Genomic DNA, 24,942 nt, shown 5'->3' on the forward strand with positions numbered 1-24,942 from the left:
GCATTTCCAACACAAGGCTTGTCTAAAGGCAGACAAGGCCGCCTTCAACAGTTGAAAAAACATTACACATTGCAATAAATATTTTAAGTGCTCATCTTTTTAACATCGTGAGCAAAATAAAGTCAATTCATCTAACTTAGTTATTGTCGCATTGTTTGGGGTTCGTACAAAATATAATGCTATAATATTATAAATAGACTCTCCAAATTTTGTATATTTTAATAAACTATGAATGTGAATGAACAATATCTCTCGAATGGGTGCATTGCATTTGGATCAATTAATTAACTAATAAGCATTTTAAGTTAGAAATTTGTTGCATTGTTGGCCCAATTCCCAAAAGGTTGAAAATTAAAATCCTCATTATGGTGTTTTGTGAGTTATCTAAAAAGTGTTGTTGCTATGGTAAATATAATAGTATGGTAGTGTGATTTTGTAATATATGGTAGGCTTAGTTCACTAAGTTTTGTAGTTATGTAGTATGAGTGGGATATGGCCCACTAAGTTCCTTAAATCTTTCTTGGTCAGTTTCAAAAGTGACTGGGAATTGAAGGTTTAGGCTGGCATTATGGGTCACCATATCTTGTGTAATTTTGTTGATTGATATTTATAGTGTTGTATATGGATCATGAGCAACCTTTGATGTTAATTAGATTTTGGTTTTGGATTTCTAATCTTTTTTTTAGTATTTTTTGTTATGATTTGGACGATTGAATTTGCAATCGTTCTGCTTGCCTAGACTTGCTAGGATAGCGTGCTCTCATTTGTTTGTCTTATTCTCGTGTATTGTTGATGGGTTGCACCCTTCGTGCGTGGTTTAATGAATTTTACTTACAAAAAAAAATGAGCAACCTTTGATGTCTCCTTCACAATCAAATGCTATGTAAATAAAGTTCTACGAATTAATGTACATTAGGTTAAACTGAGCTATATTTCAATTTTTCTATCTTAAATCGCCGTTTTATTAACTTAAAAGAAAAAAAAAAGGTTCATTTAGAAACCGTTGTTTATAAGCTTTTACTTGTTAGAAATAGAAACGATTTGCATGAAGATATAGTCTTTAATGAAAACCGTTGCTAATTATTACGATTTGAGTAAAAAATTAACCGATTTATATCATGTTTTGTACATACAAAATTATTGTAGTAATTGAGTGAATGTGAATTTTGTAGAAAAAGTAAAGAAAAGAATATGATCACAATTTTCAATATAATATAGTCAAACATAATGGCATGTTTGTCTTTTAGGGGGTATAAGTTAGATATATTTGTTTGAAATAGTTGTACAAAGTCCAAATTAATTCCCCATGCTTTTATAACTAAGCATTTTCAAAAAGCTTTATGCAGAAGAAATTTAAAATTGTATTTCGCATTAGCCTTGTCGCTCTAAAAGTCCAAAGTTGCATTTATATGCTTCCATGCATGTCTCATTAATGATGCCCATAAAAAATTACAATATGATGTGCTTCTGCATATTTATATACTCTAAATTGCCACTTTCTTTGTAGTTGACATTAAATTGCCAAATGAATCTTGAGTTTTGCATTCGGTAATATCTTAAACTTGGATTTTGTTTAACTAGAGCACTTCATATTTTACATAATGACTTTGGTTATGTTTCATCTCTTCTACAAGTCTAGTATTAATAGGCACATCTCTTCAATGAAATCTTTCAATTCTTTCATTTTACTATATTCAACTCTATGTATTCTTCTATCCCTACAGTATATTAAATATACAGAATACAATAAAACACAATGTAAAACTCTTTGTTAAAAAAAATGTAAAACTATCAATTGATAAATAAGATACGAAATTAAAAATATAGCTAGGAAGACAAAGGTCCGACTATGATAAATCTCATGAATCCAACATTTACAAGATTAGATTTAATATCAAGTTAAACTAGAAAAAACCGATTCTATTTTTTTTTTTTACTTGTAGAAAAAACTCATCATTAAGTAATGTTGTAATACAAATTTATTAAAGTTGCATAATGAGATGAGAAATATAATCGTGACGCTAATAATGAAGAAGGGCAATGTGACGTTAAACGTGAGGTTCCAAGAGAGGGGACAATCTCCAACCATTTATCGACTTGGTTTCTATTATTCAACATTTCTTTTTCTTCTTAATAACAAAAACAATCCAACTCTTTATAAGTCATCATTCTACAACCACTTGCCAAATATTAGACAGAGTAAAGCAATATCCATGATAGCAACATTAAAGTACTAAAGAAAATAATTATATATAATAAAGGATTCCCCACTAATTAATTTGAAGGTTTTCTTCTTTTCTGATCATTGGATCCAAAAATATCAAGAATTTATATTTACAAAATGAAAAAAAAGGCGCAAGTTTATTCGTTTTTCTTTTAAGAACACTTAGTTTCTTTTTCTTTTTTTTTCTCTTTTTTTTTTGAGGGGAGGAACACTTAGTTTCTTTTTTCCATGATTTCCGAACAAACTCACAAAGTAAATAGGGAAAAATATACTTTTAAATATACTGTGTGAAACTAATAACTTTTCTATTGGAAAACATTTACTGTGTGAAACTAATAACTTTTGTATTGGAAAACATAAATAAGGGTAAGATAACTACATGACTACGAGTTTGCAACCATCTCTTACAATAAAATAAATCAAATGGGTTTGGTTTTAAAAGGTATAATAATTGGGCTTTATAACCTTTTTCTGTCGGCCGGCTTGGGCCCAACTGCAACGATCTTCCCACTATTTTAAGCTCTTAAAAAGCAGACCGGGTCAGGTTCGAAACTAAAGCCCACCCTGTAGAATCAATGTAGTTAAATTTAAATTTTCGAGAATATGCACTCATATGACCATATTGAGGATTGAAACTTAATATTTGGCCCTCCATTTTAAAAATACAAAATTTAAATATTTTTTACAATTTCGAACTGTATTGTCCTTAATTTTAGCGGATCGGATCGGGTTGAGCGCGAGTTCGGATGGTGCTTTTGGCACTAATGTTATAAATTGTGCCAAAAAGTACCAAACAATTTGGTACCGCTGACACTAATATTGTCATTTGTTCCCAAATTACCAAATTACTTGATTTTTATTTGTTGTTGATACTTTTAGCACTAATATTCTCATTTGTTTGAAATAATTTGGTACTTTTGTTACAAATTATAACATTAGTGTCAAATTACTTAGTATTTCCTTGTTTTGCTTTCTCTTAGTAATTTTGACACAAATTATAATATTAGTGTCAAAACTACCACCCGAACTCGCGCACCCAACCCGATTTGGTCCGTCCAAATTAAAGGCAATAAGGTTTGAAATTGCAAAAACTTGTCAAATTTTGTGTTTTTAAGATGGATTGTCAAATATTGATTTCATTGCTCAATATTACTATATCGAAAAATATATTACTCCTTCCGTCCCCCTTATCTTGGCACATTTGCTTTGGGCACGAAAATTAAGAATAAAAGATGAAGAATGTCAAGTGGATATGGACCGTTTATTTTCTGTGTAGGGATTGTAGGGATCACATATACTACTATTTTTGAAAAGTACCATTATAAATGAGACAAACTAAAAAGGAAAGTGTGGCAAGATAAGTGAGACGAAAGATAACTAATTTTGATACAAATACAAATTACGACACCAACTAATTTCCGAGGCTTGCTTAGAAGATAACAGTAGAGAGAAGCCATGGATACTGTGGATGGAGAGGGAAAAAGGTAGGATAAATTTTGATATTAGGTAAAGTGGATTTTGAAATGTTCAGCTTATTATTAATTTTTAAAAGTTTTCATCTTCGGAACAATGTCATCCGGAACTGACGTAGGAACAAAAATTTCCACATAAAATATTTAAGCATATATTGCATGGCACGTGATGTTTCAACTTTCAAGTGTAGAAAGTACCATATCCAAACATAATGTGAAAATATTGAAGGACTGAAGCTTATATTGAACATTGAAATATTTATTCAACACTCAAAGTTTGGGACATAAACCAACACCTGTCCTAAATTATTAAATTATTTATTTATTGAGCTAGCCTAAGTCGATACAAAAAAAATAGTTCTCGTCATTTATCAAGTGCTATTTTATGAATAATAGTAATAGTTTTATGTATAAAATCAGAGAATTGATTATACATGTAGGTAAACTGGTGCAATTCTTTAAACAATAATAATAATAATAATAATAATAATAATAATTCATTCGTGTTTAGGGTAAACTTTTTCACCACGTAGAAATTTGAATAGATTGATTACAACACACTGCAAACACCCCTATTCGTGTTTAGATGAAACTTCAAGTTGGAATCTTCATATTAAAAAAAATCAAGATTTTCATGGGATTTCCACCAAAAAGGAAAAATAATAGATACAAAATCTAATTCCGGAGAATGGTTTCTAAAACTCAAATTTATAAGTTACAACAGGAATATAGTATCAGAAAATAATTTCTCAAACTACTTTTATTAACAACTCAATAGAAGTTCTAAACTGTAATCCATTAACGTTTGGTTCAAGTAGGAAAATTGAATCAAATAAAGGAATGGAATGATAATAATAATTATTATTTTTATTGAGTGCTTGATTTAACCATAGAAAGGAATCATAAGTAAGGAATTTACTTTCTTTTGTTTCCCCTCTATTTTGAGGGATAACAAATTGGGTGATTGAGTTACCCTCAAGTAAAGGTAATGGTTAACTCATTACCCAAACCAAACATCAAGTAATAAATTCAATTAATCGAATCCATTTTCAACCTTTAAAAACACCCAACCAAACGTGGACTAAGATAATTCATCTTTTTTCGGGTCAATGTTTCATATCTTCTGACAATATCTTTCTTCAGTTTCATAATCAATATTAAAGTTAAATTTCAAGGAGTAATATCATCTATACATAGGACCAAGTATTTGAAGGATGCTAGGGTAAAAGTTCAAAATTAATCAATTCATCAAAATATACATCCCCATTGTGTATTAGATGTCACATAAACCATAATTTTGATTAGCTTGGATTATTTTGATCAATTAATCATATCACTCAAAGTATACATCCCCATAGTGTATTAGATGTCACATAAACCATAATTTCAAAATGAAAATACAAGGAATGTGTAAAATAACTTGCCTCTGATTTCATATCTATTTCCCAAATTGCCAAATGGAAAAGGAGAAAATTGAAGCATTATCAACAAAATTGACATTCCTAAAGCCATGAATAATAAATAGGATAGATGAGGAAAGGAAACACTAGAGATGCTTCTTCAGCCATATCAGAATATGCAAATTATTAACAAATAAAACTGCATGGGAGAAGTGATTGGTTCAGTCAGTGTGACTTAAATAGGCATGCTCGAACACATTCGAGCCAGACAAGTATGCAAGGCTCATCATCATAATACAAGTCCAAAGGTTATTCTCATCGTCTAAAACCGATAGGGTACAACCAATGCTTTAGTAGTTACCTCGCAGATGCTCCAAACTACAAAATATCCCCAGATAACAAGCTTCCATCATCCTTGTCCAAAGCCTCTAGTGCACATTGCTACATGAAACACATCCTATACATTACAGAAACAAAATATTCAGCCATGCGTGTCTATTAAACTGACAGCCAATGATGCATTGCAAGTTTTGAATACCAAAAATACATATATACGTATAGTGAAGTAAAACAAAAGATGAAGCATCCATGATAGAGAGCAAACACAAAACAAATATAAATCTTGAGTAAATGGTTGGTGTGGAAAGTTAACACATGTAGACTGGTAGCGAATAGGTTTATTGACGTATGAATCCATTCCATGCAACAAGTAATGCATGCATAACTTCTCTATGCACAAGCATGATAGATTTATTAAGGCAGTTCTCAGAAAATACTGGTTGTTGATAGCTCGACCTTGATATGCACACCTTAAAAACATAATTTGATAGTCCAGCTGAGGAACATTACTATGAATAGAAACCAATCAATGGTGCCAGAGGCCCAGAGTGAATGGTTTATTTTTATAGTTCTAGCATGGAAAAAGTCAGATTACAGCGTACTTTCAATTAATCCTAGTCAAGTGAACAGAAGTTTGAGACTAAAATTTTATCTGATTAATCACAGATGCTACAGAATACATGAGAAATTGGTAAAATTTCTAATAAACAGAGATATAACAATTACAAAGTGACAACAAATGTGACAACAAATACCAACTCAAACTGCTTCAATCATAGTTATTAATCATGCATCGCGCACAATCGCGCAAACCTGTCCTAGCGCTATCGCACATCGCGCGCTATTTGAATATATCGCGCAGAAATATATAAAGACAATATATATCATAATCATAAGAAAAACATGCATAATATGTCTAGTTAATAAAAAGATAAAGTCATAAAAATGCTCTTTCAGCCTTGTGATCTCTCCTTTGAAGACTTTAGTGCAATAATTGCATCTAACTATTTTTGTATTATTTGGTTCAACCATAGTTCCATGCAGCCATCCTATATCCTTTTCTTTTTCACTAGTTGAACTTGCCATAGAATATGAGAGGAAGAAGAACTATGAGAGGAGCCTGAAAGATCAGGAGAAGTGCAGATTGCAGAACGGTTCTGAATCTGAAGAGAGAATGAAACGAAAGAAAATAAGACTCTGATTCTGAATGAAGACTCTGGAGTCTGGACCGATCAGACTTAAGTTATAAGTAATTAAGTATATAACTTAAAACTTAAAACCCTAATTAAATATTGGATATTGGAGAGTCTAAATGAAGTTGGACTGTTGGAGTAGTAATGGACGATCAGACTCTCTGAATAACCCTAAATAATAAATATTAAAAGCCCTGAAGCCAAGCCCATGCAGTATTTATTAGCCCATGCAACAGATTTCTCAATAGCGTCGATCAGCGCGATGCGCAATCACAAAATAGCACGAATAGCGCGTGCGATCAGTGACTGACCTCTATATCGCGATGTGGTGCGATATCAGTGCGCGACGCACCGGGATGCACGATTAATAACTATGGCTTCAATACACACAGATATATCAACCTTCAAGTGAGACTGCCAGATTTAAAAGGCAACAACAATAAAAAAAGGATAAAACAAACTCACATGGTCAATTATTTCTGGAAGATGAAAAGTTTCTATAACCCCCAGATACTTGTCCAAAAGCTCCATCTTGTGAAGAGCCGTAATTAGCATCTTGTGGAAAGCCCCTTTGTCCAGGTCGAGCATGGCTCAGATGTCTTCCCTGTTCCTGTGCATAATCAGTCTCAAGCTCTGCTCGATTGAAGTTTCCCTGATAAGAATGCGTTGCATTTCTTTGATCCTGTTCTACGACATTATAACCACTTCTTTCACCTGATCCTGCTGAACTATTATTTGGATGAGGTGGTAAATTAGGTGAGTTTCCATAACTTCCACGTGGGTTCGGCATATAGCTCTGCTGTGGTGGAGTTTCGTAGCTGTGATGTGGCTGTGGTGCATAACTCGGATGTGGTGGCTTGTAGTTCGGCTGCTGAGGTGATACATTGTTCTGATATGGTGGCGACCCATAACTTTGCTGGGGTGGTGACCCATAGTTCTGCTGGGGTGGTGGCCCAAAGTTCTGCTGAGGTGGTTGCCTGACGTTCTGTCGCGGTGGTTTCCCATAGTTCTGCTGCGGTGGTGACCCATAATTCTGCTGTGGTGGTTGCCCGTAGTTCTGCTGTGGTGGCCCGTGATTCTGCTGTGGTGGTTGCCCGTAGTTCTCCTGTGGTGGCCCGTGATTCTGCTGTGGTGGTTGCCCGTATTTCTGTTGCGGCAGTTGCCCATAGTTCTGCTGCGGTGGCGGCCCGTAGTTCTGCTTCGGCGGTTGCCCATAGTTCTGCTGCGGCGGTTGCCCATAGTTCTGCTGCGGTGGTTGCCCATAGTTCTGCCGCAGTGGTGGCCCGTAGTTCTGCTGCGGTGGCGGACCATAATTTTGCTCTCTTGGATGCCTATCCCTGTTGGTTCTTCTCCCATAATGCACTGGGGGTGGTCTTGCAAAAATCTCTCCATTGACATACTTGTCTCCTACAAATGATCACCCATGCTTAAAATAGGTAAGAACTAAGAACAATAGTTCAATCCAAAAGTCAGCAACAGATATAAAGCCTAACCTCCGTATTCCTTATTTACTGGATCAATGTAGGAATCTGGCAATACAAAGACCACTTGCGGAATACCTAACAACAGAAAATTTTAGTCTACACCGGCCAATAACTCCACTGTGTACTGTAGTTTTTGCAAAAGCAACACTTACTTTTAAACTTTTCAGATGTCTCCTCCGAACACTCAACTTGAAAACCTTGATATGTTGTTGTACTCAGTGCATATATTTTCTTCTTTGCCTCTTCAACACTGAAGAAAAACAATCGAAGGAAGAGTTAGACAATGTACCATTCTGATGCTTAGATCAAAAGAAGCTTCGCTCACAGCCCCATATGCAATCAAAATATGAACCACTGCTGCCAATCGTTGTAATAGTAATCATAATCGTACAAGTGCAGAGAAATCAGTACAATGCTTGTCCGTATAGGCTCAATTGAGTCAGTGTTACTAAGAAATAATGCATATTTTAAAAAACAAGAGAGAAAGATAATACTTAGCCTCAGAATATCATTTATAAGAAAATAAAATAACAATTAAAAAAACACGCCATTTATACTTCAACAAGTTAAATCTGAACACCCTCCTAAACACCAAGGAACATAAATGAAGAGGAAAACCATAATAACTCACTGACAAAAATATAACCGCATTGATATTCTCCATTTAAGCATACTATGTGGCTTGAAGTCTCAAAATTCTCCTCTTGATCCCTAACGTTAAAAGTAAATCCTCTAAGGTTCCACCAAATTTCTATAACAATGTAGAAACTATAGATAATGCCATCAAATCATTCATCATATTGTACCTGGGAAATTCATGCAAAAAAGTGGATGATGAAGTTACAGTTGACAGCTTCTTGCGCACATTGGGTCTTGAAAAATTTACTGTTACCTTTAAGGCCGAGGAAGTGGACATATATGTATTCTTTGAAGCGTATGACTGAGAGAGATCTTAAGGAGATGGGGATACCTATGGGGCCAAGGAAGAAAATATTACTCGCATTGCAACCTCGTTTGAAGCAACCAGTATGATACGATCATTTGAAGAGTATGGGGTTACTTGGAGCATCATTGCCACGATCATTAGTTGGAGAATTTAGCTAGCGAATCCCATACATATTGTACCCGGCTTCCAAGATGCTCATTTTGGTGAGCGATGTTCATACATCAAGATACGTTTTTAAACCTTTTTCATGTAAGAGATTTACTTGGTTAATTTTGTAATATGATACTTGGTCTGGACTCCACTCAGATGCATATCCCTAACATCATGTGAAACTGAGGTATTGATGGGGTGCCGCCCCATTTAGTTATTGCCTCAGCAGAAGGAGAACCGAGTTGTGCATTGTCACTGTATTTTGACCAAATTATAGCAACAGTAATTCCACAGCAAAAAAAAAAAAAATCATTCATCATACTAAATGCCAAGGTCTCCAATTATCTCCAACAAATCGAAAACCAATCAGTATCAGTCATTCCAAACCCAGCAGTTTTATCGAATATGATTAAATACACTGTTCAGAAAGCACGATACAGCGGCACCTGAAACCAGTTAGCATTTCGACTTGTACCCCATCAATTCACTAACGGTGCAAGGCAGTTAAATTAGCCACAAGCTGATGAAAATCACAGAAATAGGGGTGAATCGACCTACCTGCCGAAGACTTGCGCAGCAATATTGACATAGGTATCGATCATCTGTTCGCGTGGAATATTGGAATCCTTGGGGAAATCGACAGTGATGAGCCAGTGGTTGTAATCGCATCCTTCGAAGAGGATGGTGTCGGGTCCGATTTCATCTGTCTCCGGATTGAATGCCCTGCGGAATAGGGTGGTGGAAGAAGTGAAGGGCCGCCGCATCAGCTGCGGAGTCGCGGGGACGGATGGAAGAATCGGAGAGAAGGAAAATGGTTGGGGTTTGTAGCCATGGAAAGAGCGGTCTAGCAGAGAATATGATAGGGAAAGAGCGCGGCGGAGGCGAAGAGGGTGAAAGGCCATTGCTACGGAGCAGCAGAGAGAGGGGTTAGGGCTTTTGGGGGTTTAAGGATTCGGGAACTTCCTTTTAACTTGTTTCACTTTTGCTTTTCTTTTTCTTCTCTCTTCAATTTACTCTATTTTTCTATCTTTAATTTAGTAACTAGAATTATTTCAACTTAGCAACCGACCAAGAAAAGTAAACAAATGATTAAAAATCAGACGAATTAACTTACAATTTTTTTGTTACGTTTTTTCTTCTTTTTCTCTTTTAAACTTACAAATTTAATTGACGCTGATTCATTTGTTTTGTTTTCGAGATTTCACTTTCGATTATTTAACAACTAGTATGTCCATCTGTGCGATGCACAGCGAATATCGAAATTAAACCATATGTTTAAATAAATAAATATAAATATTAAAAAAAATTAAAATATAAACAAATACTAAATATATTTTAAAAATAAAATAAAACAAAATAATCAACATCAATTAATCCAATAACTCAAATTTGAAAACATTAAATTTTCAACTTTATATAAAGTGTAATGATAATTATAGTTATTAAACAATTAAAAATTATTTGATAAAATTAGCATTAATTATTATTATTAGTATTAGTATTATTATAGTCTTTATTATTATTATTATTATTATTATTATTATTATTATTATTATTAAATCTATTTTACCGTTATTATATATCAAGTTAAAGCTAATTTTATGGTCTTTAATTTGATATGCATATTAAATATTTTATTATTACTCATATTACTAATTTTCAAAAAGAAAGAAAGGAAAATGTATAAGATAAAAGAAAAGAAAAGAAAAGAAAAGAATAACAAAAGTTTGAATTGGAAACTAAAAAACTGCCAGTCAAAGTTAGTGGATATATATTTTAATAACTGAAATTAAAAAAAATAACTATAATTTTAAAATATGGCGGAAAAAAATAGCCGTTAAACTGCTCTTTTATATAATATATAGATTTTAGAGTGAAACAATCACAAAAAAAATAAGTACTATATATTTAGAGTAATTCTGCTGAGTATTTTAGTTTACTAGTATTGAACCCGTAATTTAATCATAAAATTTTAACTTTTAGTTTTTTATATAAATACATACTATATAAAGATTAAACGAAAAGGATAACATATTAATTTTAATCAACTACTACTATTTATTGGTTCTTAAGGTCACAAATAACACCATAAAATAGTAGATATTTGAAAATATATATATACAAAATTAAGTAGTATTTCTTTTTTGACATGTCCTTTAAATACATGCACTTTCTATTTTTGGACACTATTTTACACATAATTGAACAATTTTATCCTTATAACTTATACATTTATTATTTCTTTTATTATTTAAAGATGATCAATAATAGTTCATCATTTGCTCTCCTAGATAACTCGAACTCTCATCTATTGATTGAAATTAAGGCGTCATATCAATTGAGTTCCACTTCATTGTCAACTTATTCACTTATTTACTCATAATCAATTTAACAATATTGTTAGAGCGGCCACATTATCACTCAATTTTTGGTGTGATAATATTATCCATCATTCAGGTGAAAAGAATGAATGAAAATGGTGAATTTCTCTTTTATAGAAAATGGGGGGGAAGAGATAATTAAAGGCATAAATTTTTGTTACCCCGCCTTTTTATTTCTCGAAAAAAAATAAAAATTAAAGCGCTTGAAAACACATTAAACTATTTTAAAGAATTAAAGTAATGCATCTGGAAACAGAAGAGATAAATTCATGAACGAGAGAGAGAGAGGCAACCACCTCATCATGAGTATTATACCAGCAACTAAAGAATAAGCCAAATGAATAGGTAAATAAGTCTTGTCTTTGCGGTTGAAACAACTTCGTTGCTTCATCTTTACCAATACATTTCCAGTTTTTATGGACATACACACACTTATATATATCTGCAACTCGTACGGACAATCCTCATCCGATTTTCCAATATTTCCTAACAACTACCAACTTACAAAACAAATCAAGAACAATTTCTTTCTAAGTCAGTCTATAGTATGATCAGAATGTTTATTACCAAAAACATCATGGCAAGTTTCCCAGTTGCCCTGTTCCCTAGCTTCCCAATATCCACCAATGTAACGGTATGTCTCCGATCCTTTGTCTTTCACGAACCAATGTGGCTTCCACCCTTTCTCTTGCATCGACCTGGCCTGTTTCCAATCAAATCCACCACATACTTTAATGGCTTGAATAATTTGAGCTTACTAATCTCATGTATTGCCAATTTAATCTATCACTCGAAGTAAACACCCCCTCGTATCTCATGTAAGATGTATTTGGAGAATGCGTTCATGAATTTAAACGATAGCAGAGAATATAGGCAACAATCAAAATCAAGGTCGAGACAATTTGGATCAAGACTGTGAAACAGGCAAGCACTCAGAAGGGACATTATGTTTACTTGCATAGGCACTTGTTACTCAACTAAAATGTTTGAGCAGAAGTATTGAGGAATATTGTCAGCTATAACAGGTAATGTCTGCAATATTCGTGAAAAACTTGCGCACGCGTGTAATTTCAAGTTCGAGAGTAAGCCCAGAAGTCACGAGATCAACTAGTTACCTGCCGTTGCCGTTGCTCTAGCCGCAATTTTTCAACATTCGCCTTCTCGTACTCCCCATTTTCCAAGCACCTCTGATCAGGCCTCAATCTTGAATCTGTTGGGGGTAGCTTCTCCTGCAAAAAGGTGTTGAATCCAATGTCACGAAACATAAAACGACACATATACACATTCCCAATATGTGTACCACAGCATATGGATTGCACACTTTGAAGACCAAAAGCACCAAGGCAGGATCCGAACAACTTCACAAAAACTAGTGGGGGACGATCTAATGGGTCAAATTATGTACTCATAGAAGCATTATTGACTTCTTCCTATGGGATCCGCCTCATGGAATCAAGTTTGTGAGACGGTCTAACAAGAGACCTATCTTCAAATATTAATACAACCAAACAGAACTATTTCACAGCAAAATATTTTTTTTGACTGCAACATGCTGCAAAATATAATTGGCAATATTCCCTATAAAACTGGCTTAGAAAGGTAACAAAGGGAAATTAATTTGTCTCCAAAAAAATCACCATTAATCCTGGAGTAAGCTCATTCATTGTGATGGCAAAGCGAGTCAAGTTATAACGTGTTGGGAACTGCGGAGGCTTGCTGCGTTTCCATAGTAATCGAGCTTCAGATAGAGATTCATGACCTTTTCCTTTGGAGCAATCTCCATCAACATAGTGCATGCTCTCATCCCATTTCCCAAACAAAGTTGCCATTGTCTTTCCACTCTTGTCTTGGACAACTCCCTGCACCTGCATTCTCAAAGTTGCTTTTATGGAGAAATCCTTAAGAATAATACTCCAGAAGCATAGTTACATGAAAGCATCAACTTGTCAAGATATAAGATAAGTTATCAGGAGAATCTTCATCTAGCACCAAATATTGTTGCAGAAATATGCTGAGACGCTATTCAGTTTGCAGGGTTTAGTTATTTTACAATTGTACACGCACCAAAAAAATTAAGATAACTCAGTTTCATCAACATATATAAGCCTGATTCGAAATGTGTACAAGCCTTCGATTCCATGAAACATAATGGTCCATTTCCATATAATTTCCATTTATACGATATTATTTAAGATGGTTTATACCAGAATAAATGTTGACATTTTCATTTTCATTAGCATGGTAAATAGAACCATGTTTTGCATTTTAGTCATTCATGGATTAAAAAGATATGATACCAAAATTTATATCATCAAACATTTCCATCTTGTTTATATTAACTTTTTCATTTCGCAGGACACTTTTTCTTTCTTATTGTAAAAGAGAAAACTCCCGTAAGACATAAAAACATAATTTCACATGCCTCAAGAAAAAGAGGAAAAAACCAAAGTTACCTACTTTAGATGGGTATAAAAGATATTAATGGTATGAGAGAGCACCTGATGAGGATTCCGGTCTATGATGGACTGCTCCTTGAATTTTAGCTTACAAGAGTAGTCGTGGTTTCCTTGTATCCGCATAGTACCATAGTGGTCACAATATAGTTTTCCCAAAATGAGATTATATATAGAAGTTGTTACCTGTCAAATAAAGGTATTTATTTGTCTATGAAAGAAAATTGGAGAAGAGAAAATTCACCAATGATTCGTGAGATACCTTACTCCATTGAAATACTTCTCCATCATCAAATTCAATAGTCAGAATGCCCACTGGATCAAGCTGAATGGACCGACCCCAGAATTTGCTTTTCAGATTACTATCACCATAAAATCTCCAGCCTGTGCCCTCGCAATGACATGCTACAATTGTGGGGTGATGACTCACCTGATCCAAAGGAAAAATCGACCACTTGCTTACTCATGAAAGTAAAAGAAAAGTATGAAGAAATTCACTTTTCACTTATCGCTCTGTTTGGATCAGAAGTGGTAAATCTTTGTTTTGAGGTATTGTGCAGTAATAAAAAAATTCAGATAAATTTTACAAGATTGTGGCCAGTCAAAGATCTCTCTAAAAGTAAAGTCTATGAAACTATCTTAGCAACCAAACAAAGTTTGCTCCACGTAACAAGCTGATACCTTCTCCGAGAAAAATCGCAGGCCTTTATCTGGATAATCAGCTTCATAAGTCTCTCCTAACAATGGATTAAAGGGTTTGCAATTTCTTCCTTCTGTAGAAGCATAGCCAGATACTGCAAATGCAGCTACATTTAGAATCCTCATAAGGCTGTTACCCTAAAAAGAAATTAATAAATCACAAGTCAGTTGCTAAAAGGTGAGGTGACAAATTCGAAGCATCTTGCAAGAGGAGCACCCACGATACATCAAATTCTAGAAACTAGATTAATATGTTATGAGCAGTGAAAAGACAAAAACAAAGAATTTTATAGAAATGCGATTCAAATCAACAACAGAAGATCAGATCTCAGAATAACATAGGTAATCTGCATCACAGCACCAGGTGGTCGGATGAAAAAGCTAGAAAGCTAAAACAAATCAATTATGAGAAACATTTACCAGGAATGAAACAAGTTGCATATAAACTTTATGTTGAACAAATAAGATGTCACTTTCAGCCTTCTGCCTTCATACAAGTATTCCCACTGTTTTAACTCCATAATCCCCACCTCAAGTAATCAATGAAGTCATTTAGTTTATCTGTGATCTTTTTCCAGTAATTACTAGGCGGCTGCTCTGATGTCTAGAAAATGCATAGCATGATAACTTATAGGGTACCAAATTCAACACTCAATTACCCAGACCTATTGAAAACCAATTACAATGAAATATAGTATCAGAGAAAATGCTGTACTGACCTTCTATTATGTGTACTAAGTAACGAGAGATGTAATATACAAAACATGTCTTATGCAATTGTGCTGCCAGTGTATCAGAAAAAGAAAGTACCAACACAAAATCATATAAACCTGATAAAAACATTACCTTCTTTCCCCATTCATAAGCTCGATCAAGAAGATATGAATATTCCACATCTTCAAAACATTTCTGCAGAGAAGAGAGAGGCTCATTGAAGTAGACAGGGAGACAAACTTTTGTAAGATCTTTCCCGATGTTGTCTTTGATCATTGACCATAAACTCACTCCTTTCTCCTTTTCAACAGGATCGGGCAATTTTTTCCTACGCTTAACATGAGGAAAGTTTCTTCCGGCAGATTTAATGTCAGGATCAATACCATCCTCAGATTCAAAAGTAATAAGATCATCATCGGATGAAAATGATGATGTCCTAAAGTCAGACCCATTACTCTTAAAAGAGCTAGAAGAAAGAAAATCCCTGGTGTCAAAGAAAGTATTATCTTCTTCATCTGTGTCTTCGTCAGCTCCATCAACTCTTTCATTCTCATATTCAGACTCACTGGCACTTTCTGGTAGAAGCATACAGAAGGGTAATGAGGAGTGGCTCAGTTTATTTAAAACAGTAAACCAGAGATGCAAGATTTATTCAAAATTTTATAGCTAAACTTTTAAAACCAACATGTCTACCAAGAAAAAAGAATGAAAAGTTTTGCAGCATGCCAGCATTAGACAATCAAACTTTGCCACTCCTAGTATTTGCAACAAACTAATGAATTGAAAACACTAAAATTGTAAATCAGATATGCATTATTAACCATATGTATATTAATGGATTATATAGTCCAACATATTGATCAAATTGTATTGAGATCCCCCACCCCCCTCAAAAGATGGAAAAGGTTGACAACAGGTGACAATATGAAAATGAAAACTAAAGAACTATTGTCAACAGAAAACTTGGGAGCTTAAATAAAATATCATTCACATGGTCTTAGTAATTCAGACTTGAGAAAATCATGATATGGCTTTTATGCTGTTAATTAAGCCAAAGATAATTAGAATGTACGGGGAAGCATACCACTATACTTATCTTGCCTTGATCTGGAGGATGCCCCAACTTCTTTTAACTGTCTCTGACTCTCATCGACAACTGTATTCTCCAGATCCACTTTTTCTGTCTACACATTTAGGAACAATGTTTCAGCCACAAGATAAAGAAAATCAATTAGTTAAGAAATAATAATGAGTCTCAATATTATGTTCTGCATGGTCACAATGCACACTTTTCAATTTTCAACTTAATACACAGGATTATACACATTCAAAAAAGTGGTATTTGCATAAAATAAACTATATGCCTGAAACACACATAGTAACAAAAGAGTTAGTAGGTATATAAAACATTCTATACTACTAGAGAAAACAAGCCAAAAATAAAACTACAGTGAATGAGCCCATCTCAGAACAACTTAGTAACTGAGTATATGATTACAAGAGAAAAAGGTAAAGGGCTTGAAGTTAGAAGTATCCAAGATGGGTTTGGAACGATACAAAGAGCACCTCACACAATCAACAATCATCAAAATCTAAAGTAGCTAACTCTGTGCAAGTTACCGTGCAGGCAAACATATAAAAGGTGGTTTCTATTGATATGATGAACAACAACGAAGAACTTACCATTTCATATTACTTCAAAGACAATTAAAAATCCCATCTTCAACTTCAACATATTAGTAAAGGCAATCTAATCCCGACACATGCAATACATATTGGGTTTACGCTTTTATGAAATAGGCTTTTATTAGTGAAAATTAAGTTGACAAAAGAAAAAAAATATATCAGCATCAAGGAGTCTTCACAAACAACAATTATCAGTCAAACAACTTCATTGACAATGGAACGAATGAAAAAAGACATTAGAACAATGAGGCATCTCCTTCTTCCGAGCAATAGAAGACAACACCTGCCAAATGATAACTGGGGGCTAATCGTGGTAGACGTTGAGCAACCCATTGATGACTGTCAGTATCAATTTCTGCACTCCATTGAAAGCAAATTTTTTTTTTTTAATAAAAACATTTTTGGGGGGCTTCACAACTTTTCAGGCATAAGATTTTGTTTTAAAAAGGATGGGTGATGATAAAACCCACTTATTTCGGATGAAACCAGAAATTATCATTAATAGGTTACAAACGAGAAGCGCCCTTGAATAATCAAATATGTGCCAGTGGCACTACCAATTTTAACCACAAATGAATTTATCCACCACAGCATCCATTCCAAGGACCCCAAGGGTACATCCAAGTAACTGTAGTTAGACGGTAATCCATGTCTTGTCCACGAGGAGAGCTAAATCCAACATCCTATGCACCCTCTCTCTATTTTAGTATTCTAACAAGTGGTACGAGTAAAGCATAAATAATAATAATAATAATAATAATAATAATAATAATAGTAATAAAAATAATAATAATATTCTTAGTATTATTATTAAAAAGAGCCTGATAAGAACTTGCTGTAGTATAGGGTCAAAATGGAGCAAAGGGAGAAATAACCCTCGAAGGCACCTCATTAATATTATTTATAATTAATAATATAGTAATAATGAGTACAGTGACATTCAAGAACCAATTTCAGTTCAGAGATCTAGAGTATATATGGTTAGTCTACAACAAGAAGAAACCAGCCACTCAAAAGACCAAGTCATCCACTAAAAAATCTAAATGTACAGCACTTTAATGTGCATAACTCTGTGAAGAAGCTAAGGAATAACTCCGAAATGATTTTGTAAGAGATTTTCTACTAATCTTAACATGTACCTCTAACTGCCGCAATGTGTCCAAGAGAAACCAATGCTTCTGTTTCAAGAGCATGAGCTGATTTTGCAGTGAAGAAAACTCATTCTTCATGATCTGCTCACTGTCCTGAATTGCAGCCTCGCTCACCCCTTCTTCCAACAACCTCAGCCTCAGCTTTTCTGTTGATACAGCTAGGTTGTCCACGGGAGCCATTAACTCACTGTTGGACATCCTTGGAAACATGTCCTTCATAGTCTGCAATACTTCCATCCATGCCAATTTATCCTCTCTGCTCTCAGCCCTTAGATGGAGCCTCTTTGTACCCGTAAAAATAGAGAATCTCCTATCATCTGATCGGCTCTCTCGAATAGATGAGACCTGAATAGAACTATACAATTTTAAAAGACCTAAGACACATTCTTTAATATTATTGCAAATAAAATCCTGCAAATGTTGCCTAAACCAACACCAAAACAGTAAGTATTAAATGATGCAAATCAATGAACACACTGCATCCTTGAGTATTACATAATGTTATAAGACTGTTCAGTTGCAAACGAGGTCAATCCTTTCTCTCTGAAACAAGATGAAGCAAAACGAAAATATATCAAGCTGACTGAACAAAATAAAACCAAAACTCCCTCAAATCAGTGGAAAACCAACCAGGAACACGAAATACACAAAGAATCATTCATCCTCACTCATTTTCCAAATTCAGAAATAAACAACGTAGTCCGCACATCAAATTGCTGATCATCAAATACAATTAGAAGAAGAAAAAAAGATAATCAAAACCTTAAGATGAACTTCACCAACTGGCGTCCGGCTCTTGGCCGGCGAACCGGCGGTCCCATTCCGATTATTATGATTCTGCCTCATCACCCGCCGCATCGATTCCTCGCCAATCACCCGTGATCCTCTCTCCGTCTCCTGATTAACAACAATCTTATCCGGGCCATGGATCTTGTAGTAACTCAACACGCCGTCTTGCAACACGAACCACCGCGGCCGCCATCCCCTCCCGTAATTCACCCACTTGTACAAAATCCCCGAAACCCCGTCCCCCACTATATCGTTAATCTTCAATTCGCGGCTGGGATGAACATGGCTCTGACCGTGATTGTAACTGTGATGGTTGCTATTGGAATTACTGAGGCTCACAGCGCCGCCACCGTGATCGGCGGCTGAGTCACGCGCCGACGACGCCCTCGAGATGGCCGCGAAATTCTGAATTCTAGCGAGCGGATCGGGCGACGACTGCACGGCCGCCGGCATGGAGGAGTTGGTGATCGCCATTGATGAGACGCAGCAAAAGGGATGCATTGCGGAATTCGGCATAACTTAGAGCTCCGATGGCCGGATCATTTGTCCACGCATTTTCGCCTTTTTTGTGAAATCGTTGGTGGAGAGAAAAAAGAAAAGAAAGAATATGAAATGAATTAAATTTTGTTAAGCGAATTTTGAGGTGGAGAGAGATACAGGAGAGGAGAAGTGTAAGTAAGAGATTGATATTGAATTTTGGGGAGAGAAGTTAGGGGCTACGCGGAGAGTTTTCCGGTGAGATGAAGCAGTCTTTGTTGTTAGAAGTGAAGAAATTTGGAGGAACGTGGAATTGGATTTTATGTGTGTTTTTCATCTCTTCATCGTCAAATCAAATACTACTATACTAAAATATATGAGCGTATTATAATGTGCGACCATAGTTGGTTAAATGGTTGTTATATGTACTTGGGGACACCAGGTAGTGCGATCTCCTATACGTGAACATTGAGGTTTCGAGTTCAAACTCCACTGCTCACCCTTCCCAACTCCTCAAGTAAAAAAAAAAAAATGTTTGTTATATGATTATTAGCTAGTATATATTATTATGAGCTCATCGCTATCGATTTGGGACATCGGTGTGTGTGATTTTCGTCAAAATGTGAAAACAATGCATTTTTCGTAAAATTATAAATTTATATAGTGTTTGTATTCTCACTATCGATTTGGGACATCGGTGTTTGTTATATGATTATTAGCTAGAATAGATTTATATATTCAAGAACAAATGAAATTTTTATTTATTTTGTGACTGAAATTTAGGTGATGTATTTATCAAAACATACATTTAGGGATGTCAAAAAAGCCCGAAACCGACGGGTCGACCCTAATAGACCGATAGAAAAGGTGGGTTAGGACTGAAAATTTTTAACCCGAAAAAAATTAGCCCGAATGGCCCGAACCGAAAATAACCCGAGCCCGATAGGGTTGGCCCGAAAACCGAGTGGGTTGGCCCGATTAACCGAACACCTTCTTAATAATTGATTTTTAAACTTTAATACTTTACTTTTTAATTTAATAATAACATTTTGATGCTTGTAGAATATGTTTTGATTTTTTTCGACGGTTAATAACAAACATATACGATATAAAAGTCAAAGAAAGATAGTCATTTATATTAAAGAAACAATAGGGCCGAATGACCCTATTCAACATACAACATCAAATTTTGTCCACCATTTGAAAAAACATAAATTTTGGCCATTTTTTATATGTCATGACTATTCTACCCTTCTCTCTCTCTCCTCTCTCTTTCTCATCTCCCTCTCTCTCTCTAGCGGCTCCTCTCTCTTTCTCATCTCCCTATCTCTGCTCCAGCGGCTTCTCTCTCTTTCTCATATCTCTCTCTCTCTCTCTCTCCAGCGGCTGCGCGGCAGCGACGTCGAGCTTGGAGAATTCGTCGGAGCTCTCGCGGCGGTGGTGGAGGAGATCCTCCCTCTCTCTCTCTCCAGCGGCTGCCGCTCTCTCCTCTCTCTTTCTCATCTCCCTCTCTCTCTCTCCAGCGCGCGGCGGCGGCAGATCTGGTCTGATGAGGCGGAGGCTGTGGATCTGATCTGATCGTTGCGTCGCCTCCTCCATCGGCAGATCTGATCTCCGCCTCCTTCGATTTCAGCCATGGCAGATCTGATCTTATCTGTGTGCTGCACGTATGGCACTTATGGCACTATTAGTGCCATAAGTGCACACTTCCCCCTAGGGTTTAGATATTTCATTTAGGGTTTAGATTATCCATTTGAGGTTTAGATTATCCATTTAGGGTTTAGATGTTCCATTTAGGGTTTAAATGATGTTGTTGTTTCTGTACTTGTGCTGCACGTATGGCACTTATGGCACTATTAGTGCCCAAAATGATTATTTTATTTGGTTTTATTTTGGATTTCCGTTGGCACTAATAGTGCCATAAGTGCCTAACTCGACCCGGCACGCGACCCCCGTGCCTGATCCTACCCGGTCCGCCTCATTAAGGGTAAAAATGTCCAAATCAATAAAAATGGCCAAAATTTGTGTTTTTTCAATGTGTGGCCATAAATTGTGTTTTATGCTTCATTTTGACTACTTCAAAATTTTACTCTATATTAAATTTATATACAATTTTTATCAAAACTAAATTAAAGTTAGATATTATGTAAACTTATGTTAAAAAATCACTAATTTTTTTATCTAAAATAAAGCGAAATGTCTTGATTTAAAAAATACGACATATTTTTATTAAAAGAATATGATTATATATATATATATATATATAGTATAAAAAAATTGTAAAACTTGCGGGCCCGAACGGGACAGCCCGAAATCGAGTGGGTTAGGGTTAGGGAAAAATTTTAGCCCGAAAAATAAAAAAACTGACTAACCCGAATCAAAAATAACCCGAAATCGAATGGGCTGGCCCGAAACCGAGTGGGCTGGCCCGATTGACATCCCTACATACATTCATCGTAAATTTTAATAGTAATTGAAAGGCTCTATTTTATTTTCTTTAAGAATTCTCATTTGAATATCTTCCTATAATATTTGCCTATTCATAGTTAATAAGTTGGTTGTTTAATAATAGTTGTATACATTGTATTTGTTCTAGAAGTCTAAATTTTGGAAAATAATCGCATTCAATTGGAACCACAGTCCACACAAAGACATGAAAAGTTTAAATTTTGTCATGAAAGTCTTTTAGTGTCTCAGTTTTACTATTTGAAGTAGACTTCATTTTATGCCTTCTTAATTCAATTATTTCTAATAATAAATATTACTATATATTATTAATTATATTTCACAATTTATTGTATTTTTTTAGTAAAAAAAAACTACAATAAATTGTATATATAAAGATGATTCAAAATCAATTATATATATTCGGAAATTTCCTTATGTAACTGATTATTATTCATTTCTTCAAACTCTACGCTCCTCCTTCCCAAGTAAAAAAAAAACCGTGATATATGGATTGAGGCTTCTTTTTTTTAGGGAGAGTGGAGTTGGGGAGAGGGAGCAGTGGAGTTTGAACCCGGGACCTCACTGTTCACACACAAGAGGTCGCACCGCTTGATGTCCTCTTGGGGACTGGATTGAGGCTTCTGAATACTAAATATCGTACTATATTGCATTCATTCGTTAATTGGTAAGCTGCATTAATTTAGTTTAATAGCGTCCGTCTTTGTATAAATGCATATGCAGCATATCTATTTTGATTTATTTTGTTGGCGAGGAAATATTTGTGCGCCTATCAAATAAGATTTTGGTTTTTGATTTTCATCAAAACTTTTCCTTTGGGTATGCTATTCTCGCTATCTCTCTTTTTCTCCAAATACGACTTTGAATTTTGCTTCGGAATTGGAGTCTCGCAGACCTGCTCGACGTCTCTCTAGCCGATTTAGAGTTTTTATATTCTGCATCACTGCCATTGATCATTATCCATGCATAATTTTCATTGGTCAGCATTTATATATACGTATACGAGGGTGCAAGAATCTTTAACCATATTATATAATGATAAATTATAACAGCGGGGTCTTAAATTCAAATTCTACTACTCCCATTTTTTCAAGTTAAAAAAATATTTTTCCTGTCTCTCAAACATCTTCCCAAAGAATGTAACACGGATTTTAATAAAAATTAATGAGGTGGTCTCCTGTGCATTCGGGTGCAAAATGACACTAACACTAACACTATCTTAAAATGACACTAACACTATTTTGTTTTACAAATGACACTATCATGTTATATAAATAACAATATCGCGAAATGACACTAACATAAAATGACAATATCATGTTATCGAAATGACATTGTACACCCGGGTGTGCACAGAAGAATTTGTGAAAATTAATTGTACATTTAATAAATGTAAAATGGTCCCATAAAAAATGAAAATTGTAAAGGTAATTGTTAGTGGAATTATTTTCAAAAATAGGTTAGTAAGATTTTTTGATAAAGGACCAATATATATATATATATATATATATATATATATATATATGCTGAAATGAGATTTTAATAAAAAGAAAACGGAAATAAACACCTAAACCCCTGAAAGAATAAGTATCAAACTAGGGGTCGAGCCTCGTTAAAACCTTACTAAAGAAAACCCGCAGGGGAAAAAACCTTAGTAAGGAAAAAGAGTACTCGTCTAATAAACAGGGAAAGCAAACAAGAGAGCGGAGGTGGGAAAACTTTAGAGGTTCCGGCCTAACTATCATCCATAAGTAAACCTGGCTAAAAAACAAACGAACAAGGGAGAAACACCACCAAAAAACAAACGTTAAAGAATAAAAAAACCAACGGAGACCAACCAGAGAGGGCCAAGGCCTATCGCCAGAACCTTGAAAAAACCCAACCTCCGACGTCCCCAACCCACCACCGGCAACCAACCTACGGCCAACAACTACACCATGCGCACATAAGATTTCCGGACGCCATCTTCAACAATAGGCTGCAAACCATGGATAACATAAGACCAAAAGCCTTCCTCAATGAGCGTGGAGGCCATATAGTCCAACGCGCGATTACCCTCTTGAAAGATATGGAAAATCTTGCAAGTATACGATGAAGCGTAGAGAAGAGCTTGCTTCCATCGCGCCTTAAACCGCCACGGTACATTAGAAGCTCGAGAATGAAGCACGCTCACCACAAAGGAAGAATCAGACTCGAACCAGACGTGAGACCAACCCATCTGATACGCCGTCTCCATAGCAATAATAATGGCGAAGAGCTCAGCCTCCAGTGCAGCTCCATGACCTCCAGAAAAATGATAGCAGCCCACCACCTCATTAAAAGCATTACGCGTAACCACGTCTGCATGCATAATACTAGATTCCCTAATCGAGCCATCCATATTAATCTTTACCCAATTCGGAGGCGAGAGACCCCAAGAGACCAAAACATGGGCAGGCGGCTGTCAAGGCTTGCCGGTGACAACCAAGTTTCGCAAAATAAGAAGGTCCGAGACTGAGTTATTCATGTTGCTGAGATGGAAGTTAGAAGCAACCTCCATAATGAAAACTTTCACCTGCTTAAGAATGTGAATCTTAGAAGGTGCCATATTACTGTGAATAATGTCATTCCTGTGAAGGTGCCACACACACACACACATATATATATATATATATTAAAAAAATGTTTGAGGGGCTGAGGGAGTATATAACATAGGGTTTTACACGAATTATTAATAAAATAGTTGATAGATGTGTATTTAGTGGATAAATAGTTCCACCATATAAGAATGAGTGGTTGTGTTGGAATTGAGTGTGGACCAGGGTGATTTTTGGGTAAATAAATACTTCATCCATCCCGCTTCAAATGACCCAAAAAAATTGGGCACAAAAATTAAGAAATTTGTGATAAAGGTGTAAAGTAGTGATGGGACAACCCAA

The 24,942-nt window shown here is 35.2% G+C and overlaps 3 protein-coding genes across 4 annotated transcripts; all 3 read right to left on the reverse strand.

The window, feature by feature from the left end:
* Positions 1–5,263: 5,263 nt before the first annotated feature.
* LOC131011955 (multiple organellar RNA editing factor 1, mitochondrial-like) lies at positions 5,264–10,210 on the reverse strand. The gene is made up of 5 exons (XM_057939853.1): positions 9,767–10,210; positions 8,265–8,362; positions 8,122–8,187; positions 7,094–8,035; positions 5,264–5,553 (listed from the first exon to the last, which is right to left on the reverse strand). Exons 1-4 carry the CDS (start codon positions 10,108–10,110, stop codon positions 7,098–7,100), a joined length of 1,446 nt encoding a protein of 481 aa, XP_057795836.1. The 5' UTR covers positions 10,111–10,210; the 3' UTR covers positions 5,264–5,553; positions 7,094–7,097.
* Positions 10,211–11,911: 1,701 nt separating this feature from the next.
* Positions 11,912–19,935, reverse strand: LOC131011954 (oxysterol-binding protein-related protein 1C-like). 2 transcript variants are annotated; one of them, XM_057939852.1, is made up of 10 exons: positions 19,055–19,935; positions 18,281–18,637; positions 16,540–16,639; positions 15,588–16,030; positions 14,724–14,879; positions 14,305–14,472; positions 14,088–14,228; positions 13,227–13,454; positions 12,705–12,818; positions 11,912–12,292 (listed from the first exon to the last, which is right to left on the reverse strand). In XM_057939852.1, exons 1-10 carry the CDS (start codon positions 19,595–19,597, stop codon positions 12,125–12,127), a joined length of 2,418 nt encoding a protein of 805 aa, XP_057795835.1. In that variant the 5' UTR covers positions 19,598–19,935; the 3' UTR covers positions 11,912–12,124. The 2 variants fall into 2 exon arrangements, 1 of the variants encoding a protein (XP_057795835.1); XR_009097148.1 differs by having other exon boundaries at positions 12,257–12,292; positions 13,349–13,454; positions 19,055–19,914.
* Positions 19,936–23,954: 4,019 nt separating this feature from the next.
* Positions 23,955–24,404, reverse strand: LOC131009664 (uncharacterized). The gene has a single exon (XM_057937074.1). The coding sequence runs from the start codon at positions 24,402–24,404 to the stop codon at positions 23,955–23,957; it is 450 nt and encodes a 149-aa protein (XP_057793057.1).
* Between the last annotated feature and the right edge of the window lie 538 nt (positions 24,405–24,942).

This window comes from Salvia miltiorrhiza, chromosome 2 (assembly GCF_028751815.1).
Source record: "Salvia miltiorrhiza cultivar Shanhuang (shh) chromosome 2, IMPLAD_Smil_shh, whole genome shotgun sequence".
NCBI lineage: Eukaryota > Viridiplantae > Streptophyta > Magnoliopsida > Lamiales > Lamiaceae > Salvia > Salvia miltiorrhiza.

Bases quoted from the DNA above. Each gene is read 5' to 3' on its own strand.
- LOC131011955 (XM_057939853.1), bottom strand. From the start codon at position 10,110: ATGGCCTTTCACCCTCTTCGCCTCCGCCGCGCTCTTTCCCTATCATAT. The intron at 8,188-8,264 runs GTAAGTGTTGCT...TTCTGTTGTTAG, and splicing joins GACATCTGAAAAGTTTAAAA to GTATTCCGCAAGTGGTCTTT. The intron at 8,036-8,121 runs GTTAGGCTTTAT...GATCATTTGTAG, and splicing joins AGTAAATAAGGAATACGGAG to GAGACAAGTATGTCAATGGA.
- LOC131011954 (XM_057939852.1), bottom strand. From the start codon at position 19,597: ATGCCGAATTCCGCAATGCATCCCTTTTGCTGCGTCTCATCAATGGCG. The intron at 18,638-19,054 runs GTTTTGATTATC...AGTTCTATTCAG, and splicing joins TTGGTGAAGTTCATCTTAAG to GTCTCATCTATTCGAGAGAG. The intron at 12,819-13,226 runs GTGATTTTTTTG...ACCTTTTTGCAG, and splicing joins AGCTTACTCCAGGATTAATG to GAGAAGCTACCCCCAACAGA.
- LOC131009664 (XM_057937074.1), bottom strand. From the start codon at position 24,404: ATGGATGGCTCGATTAGGGAATCTAGTATTATGCATGCAGACGTGGTT.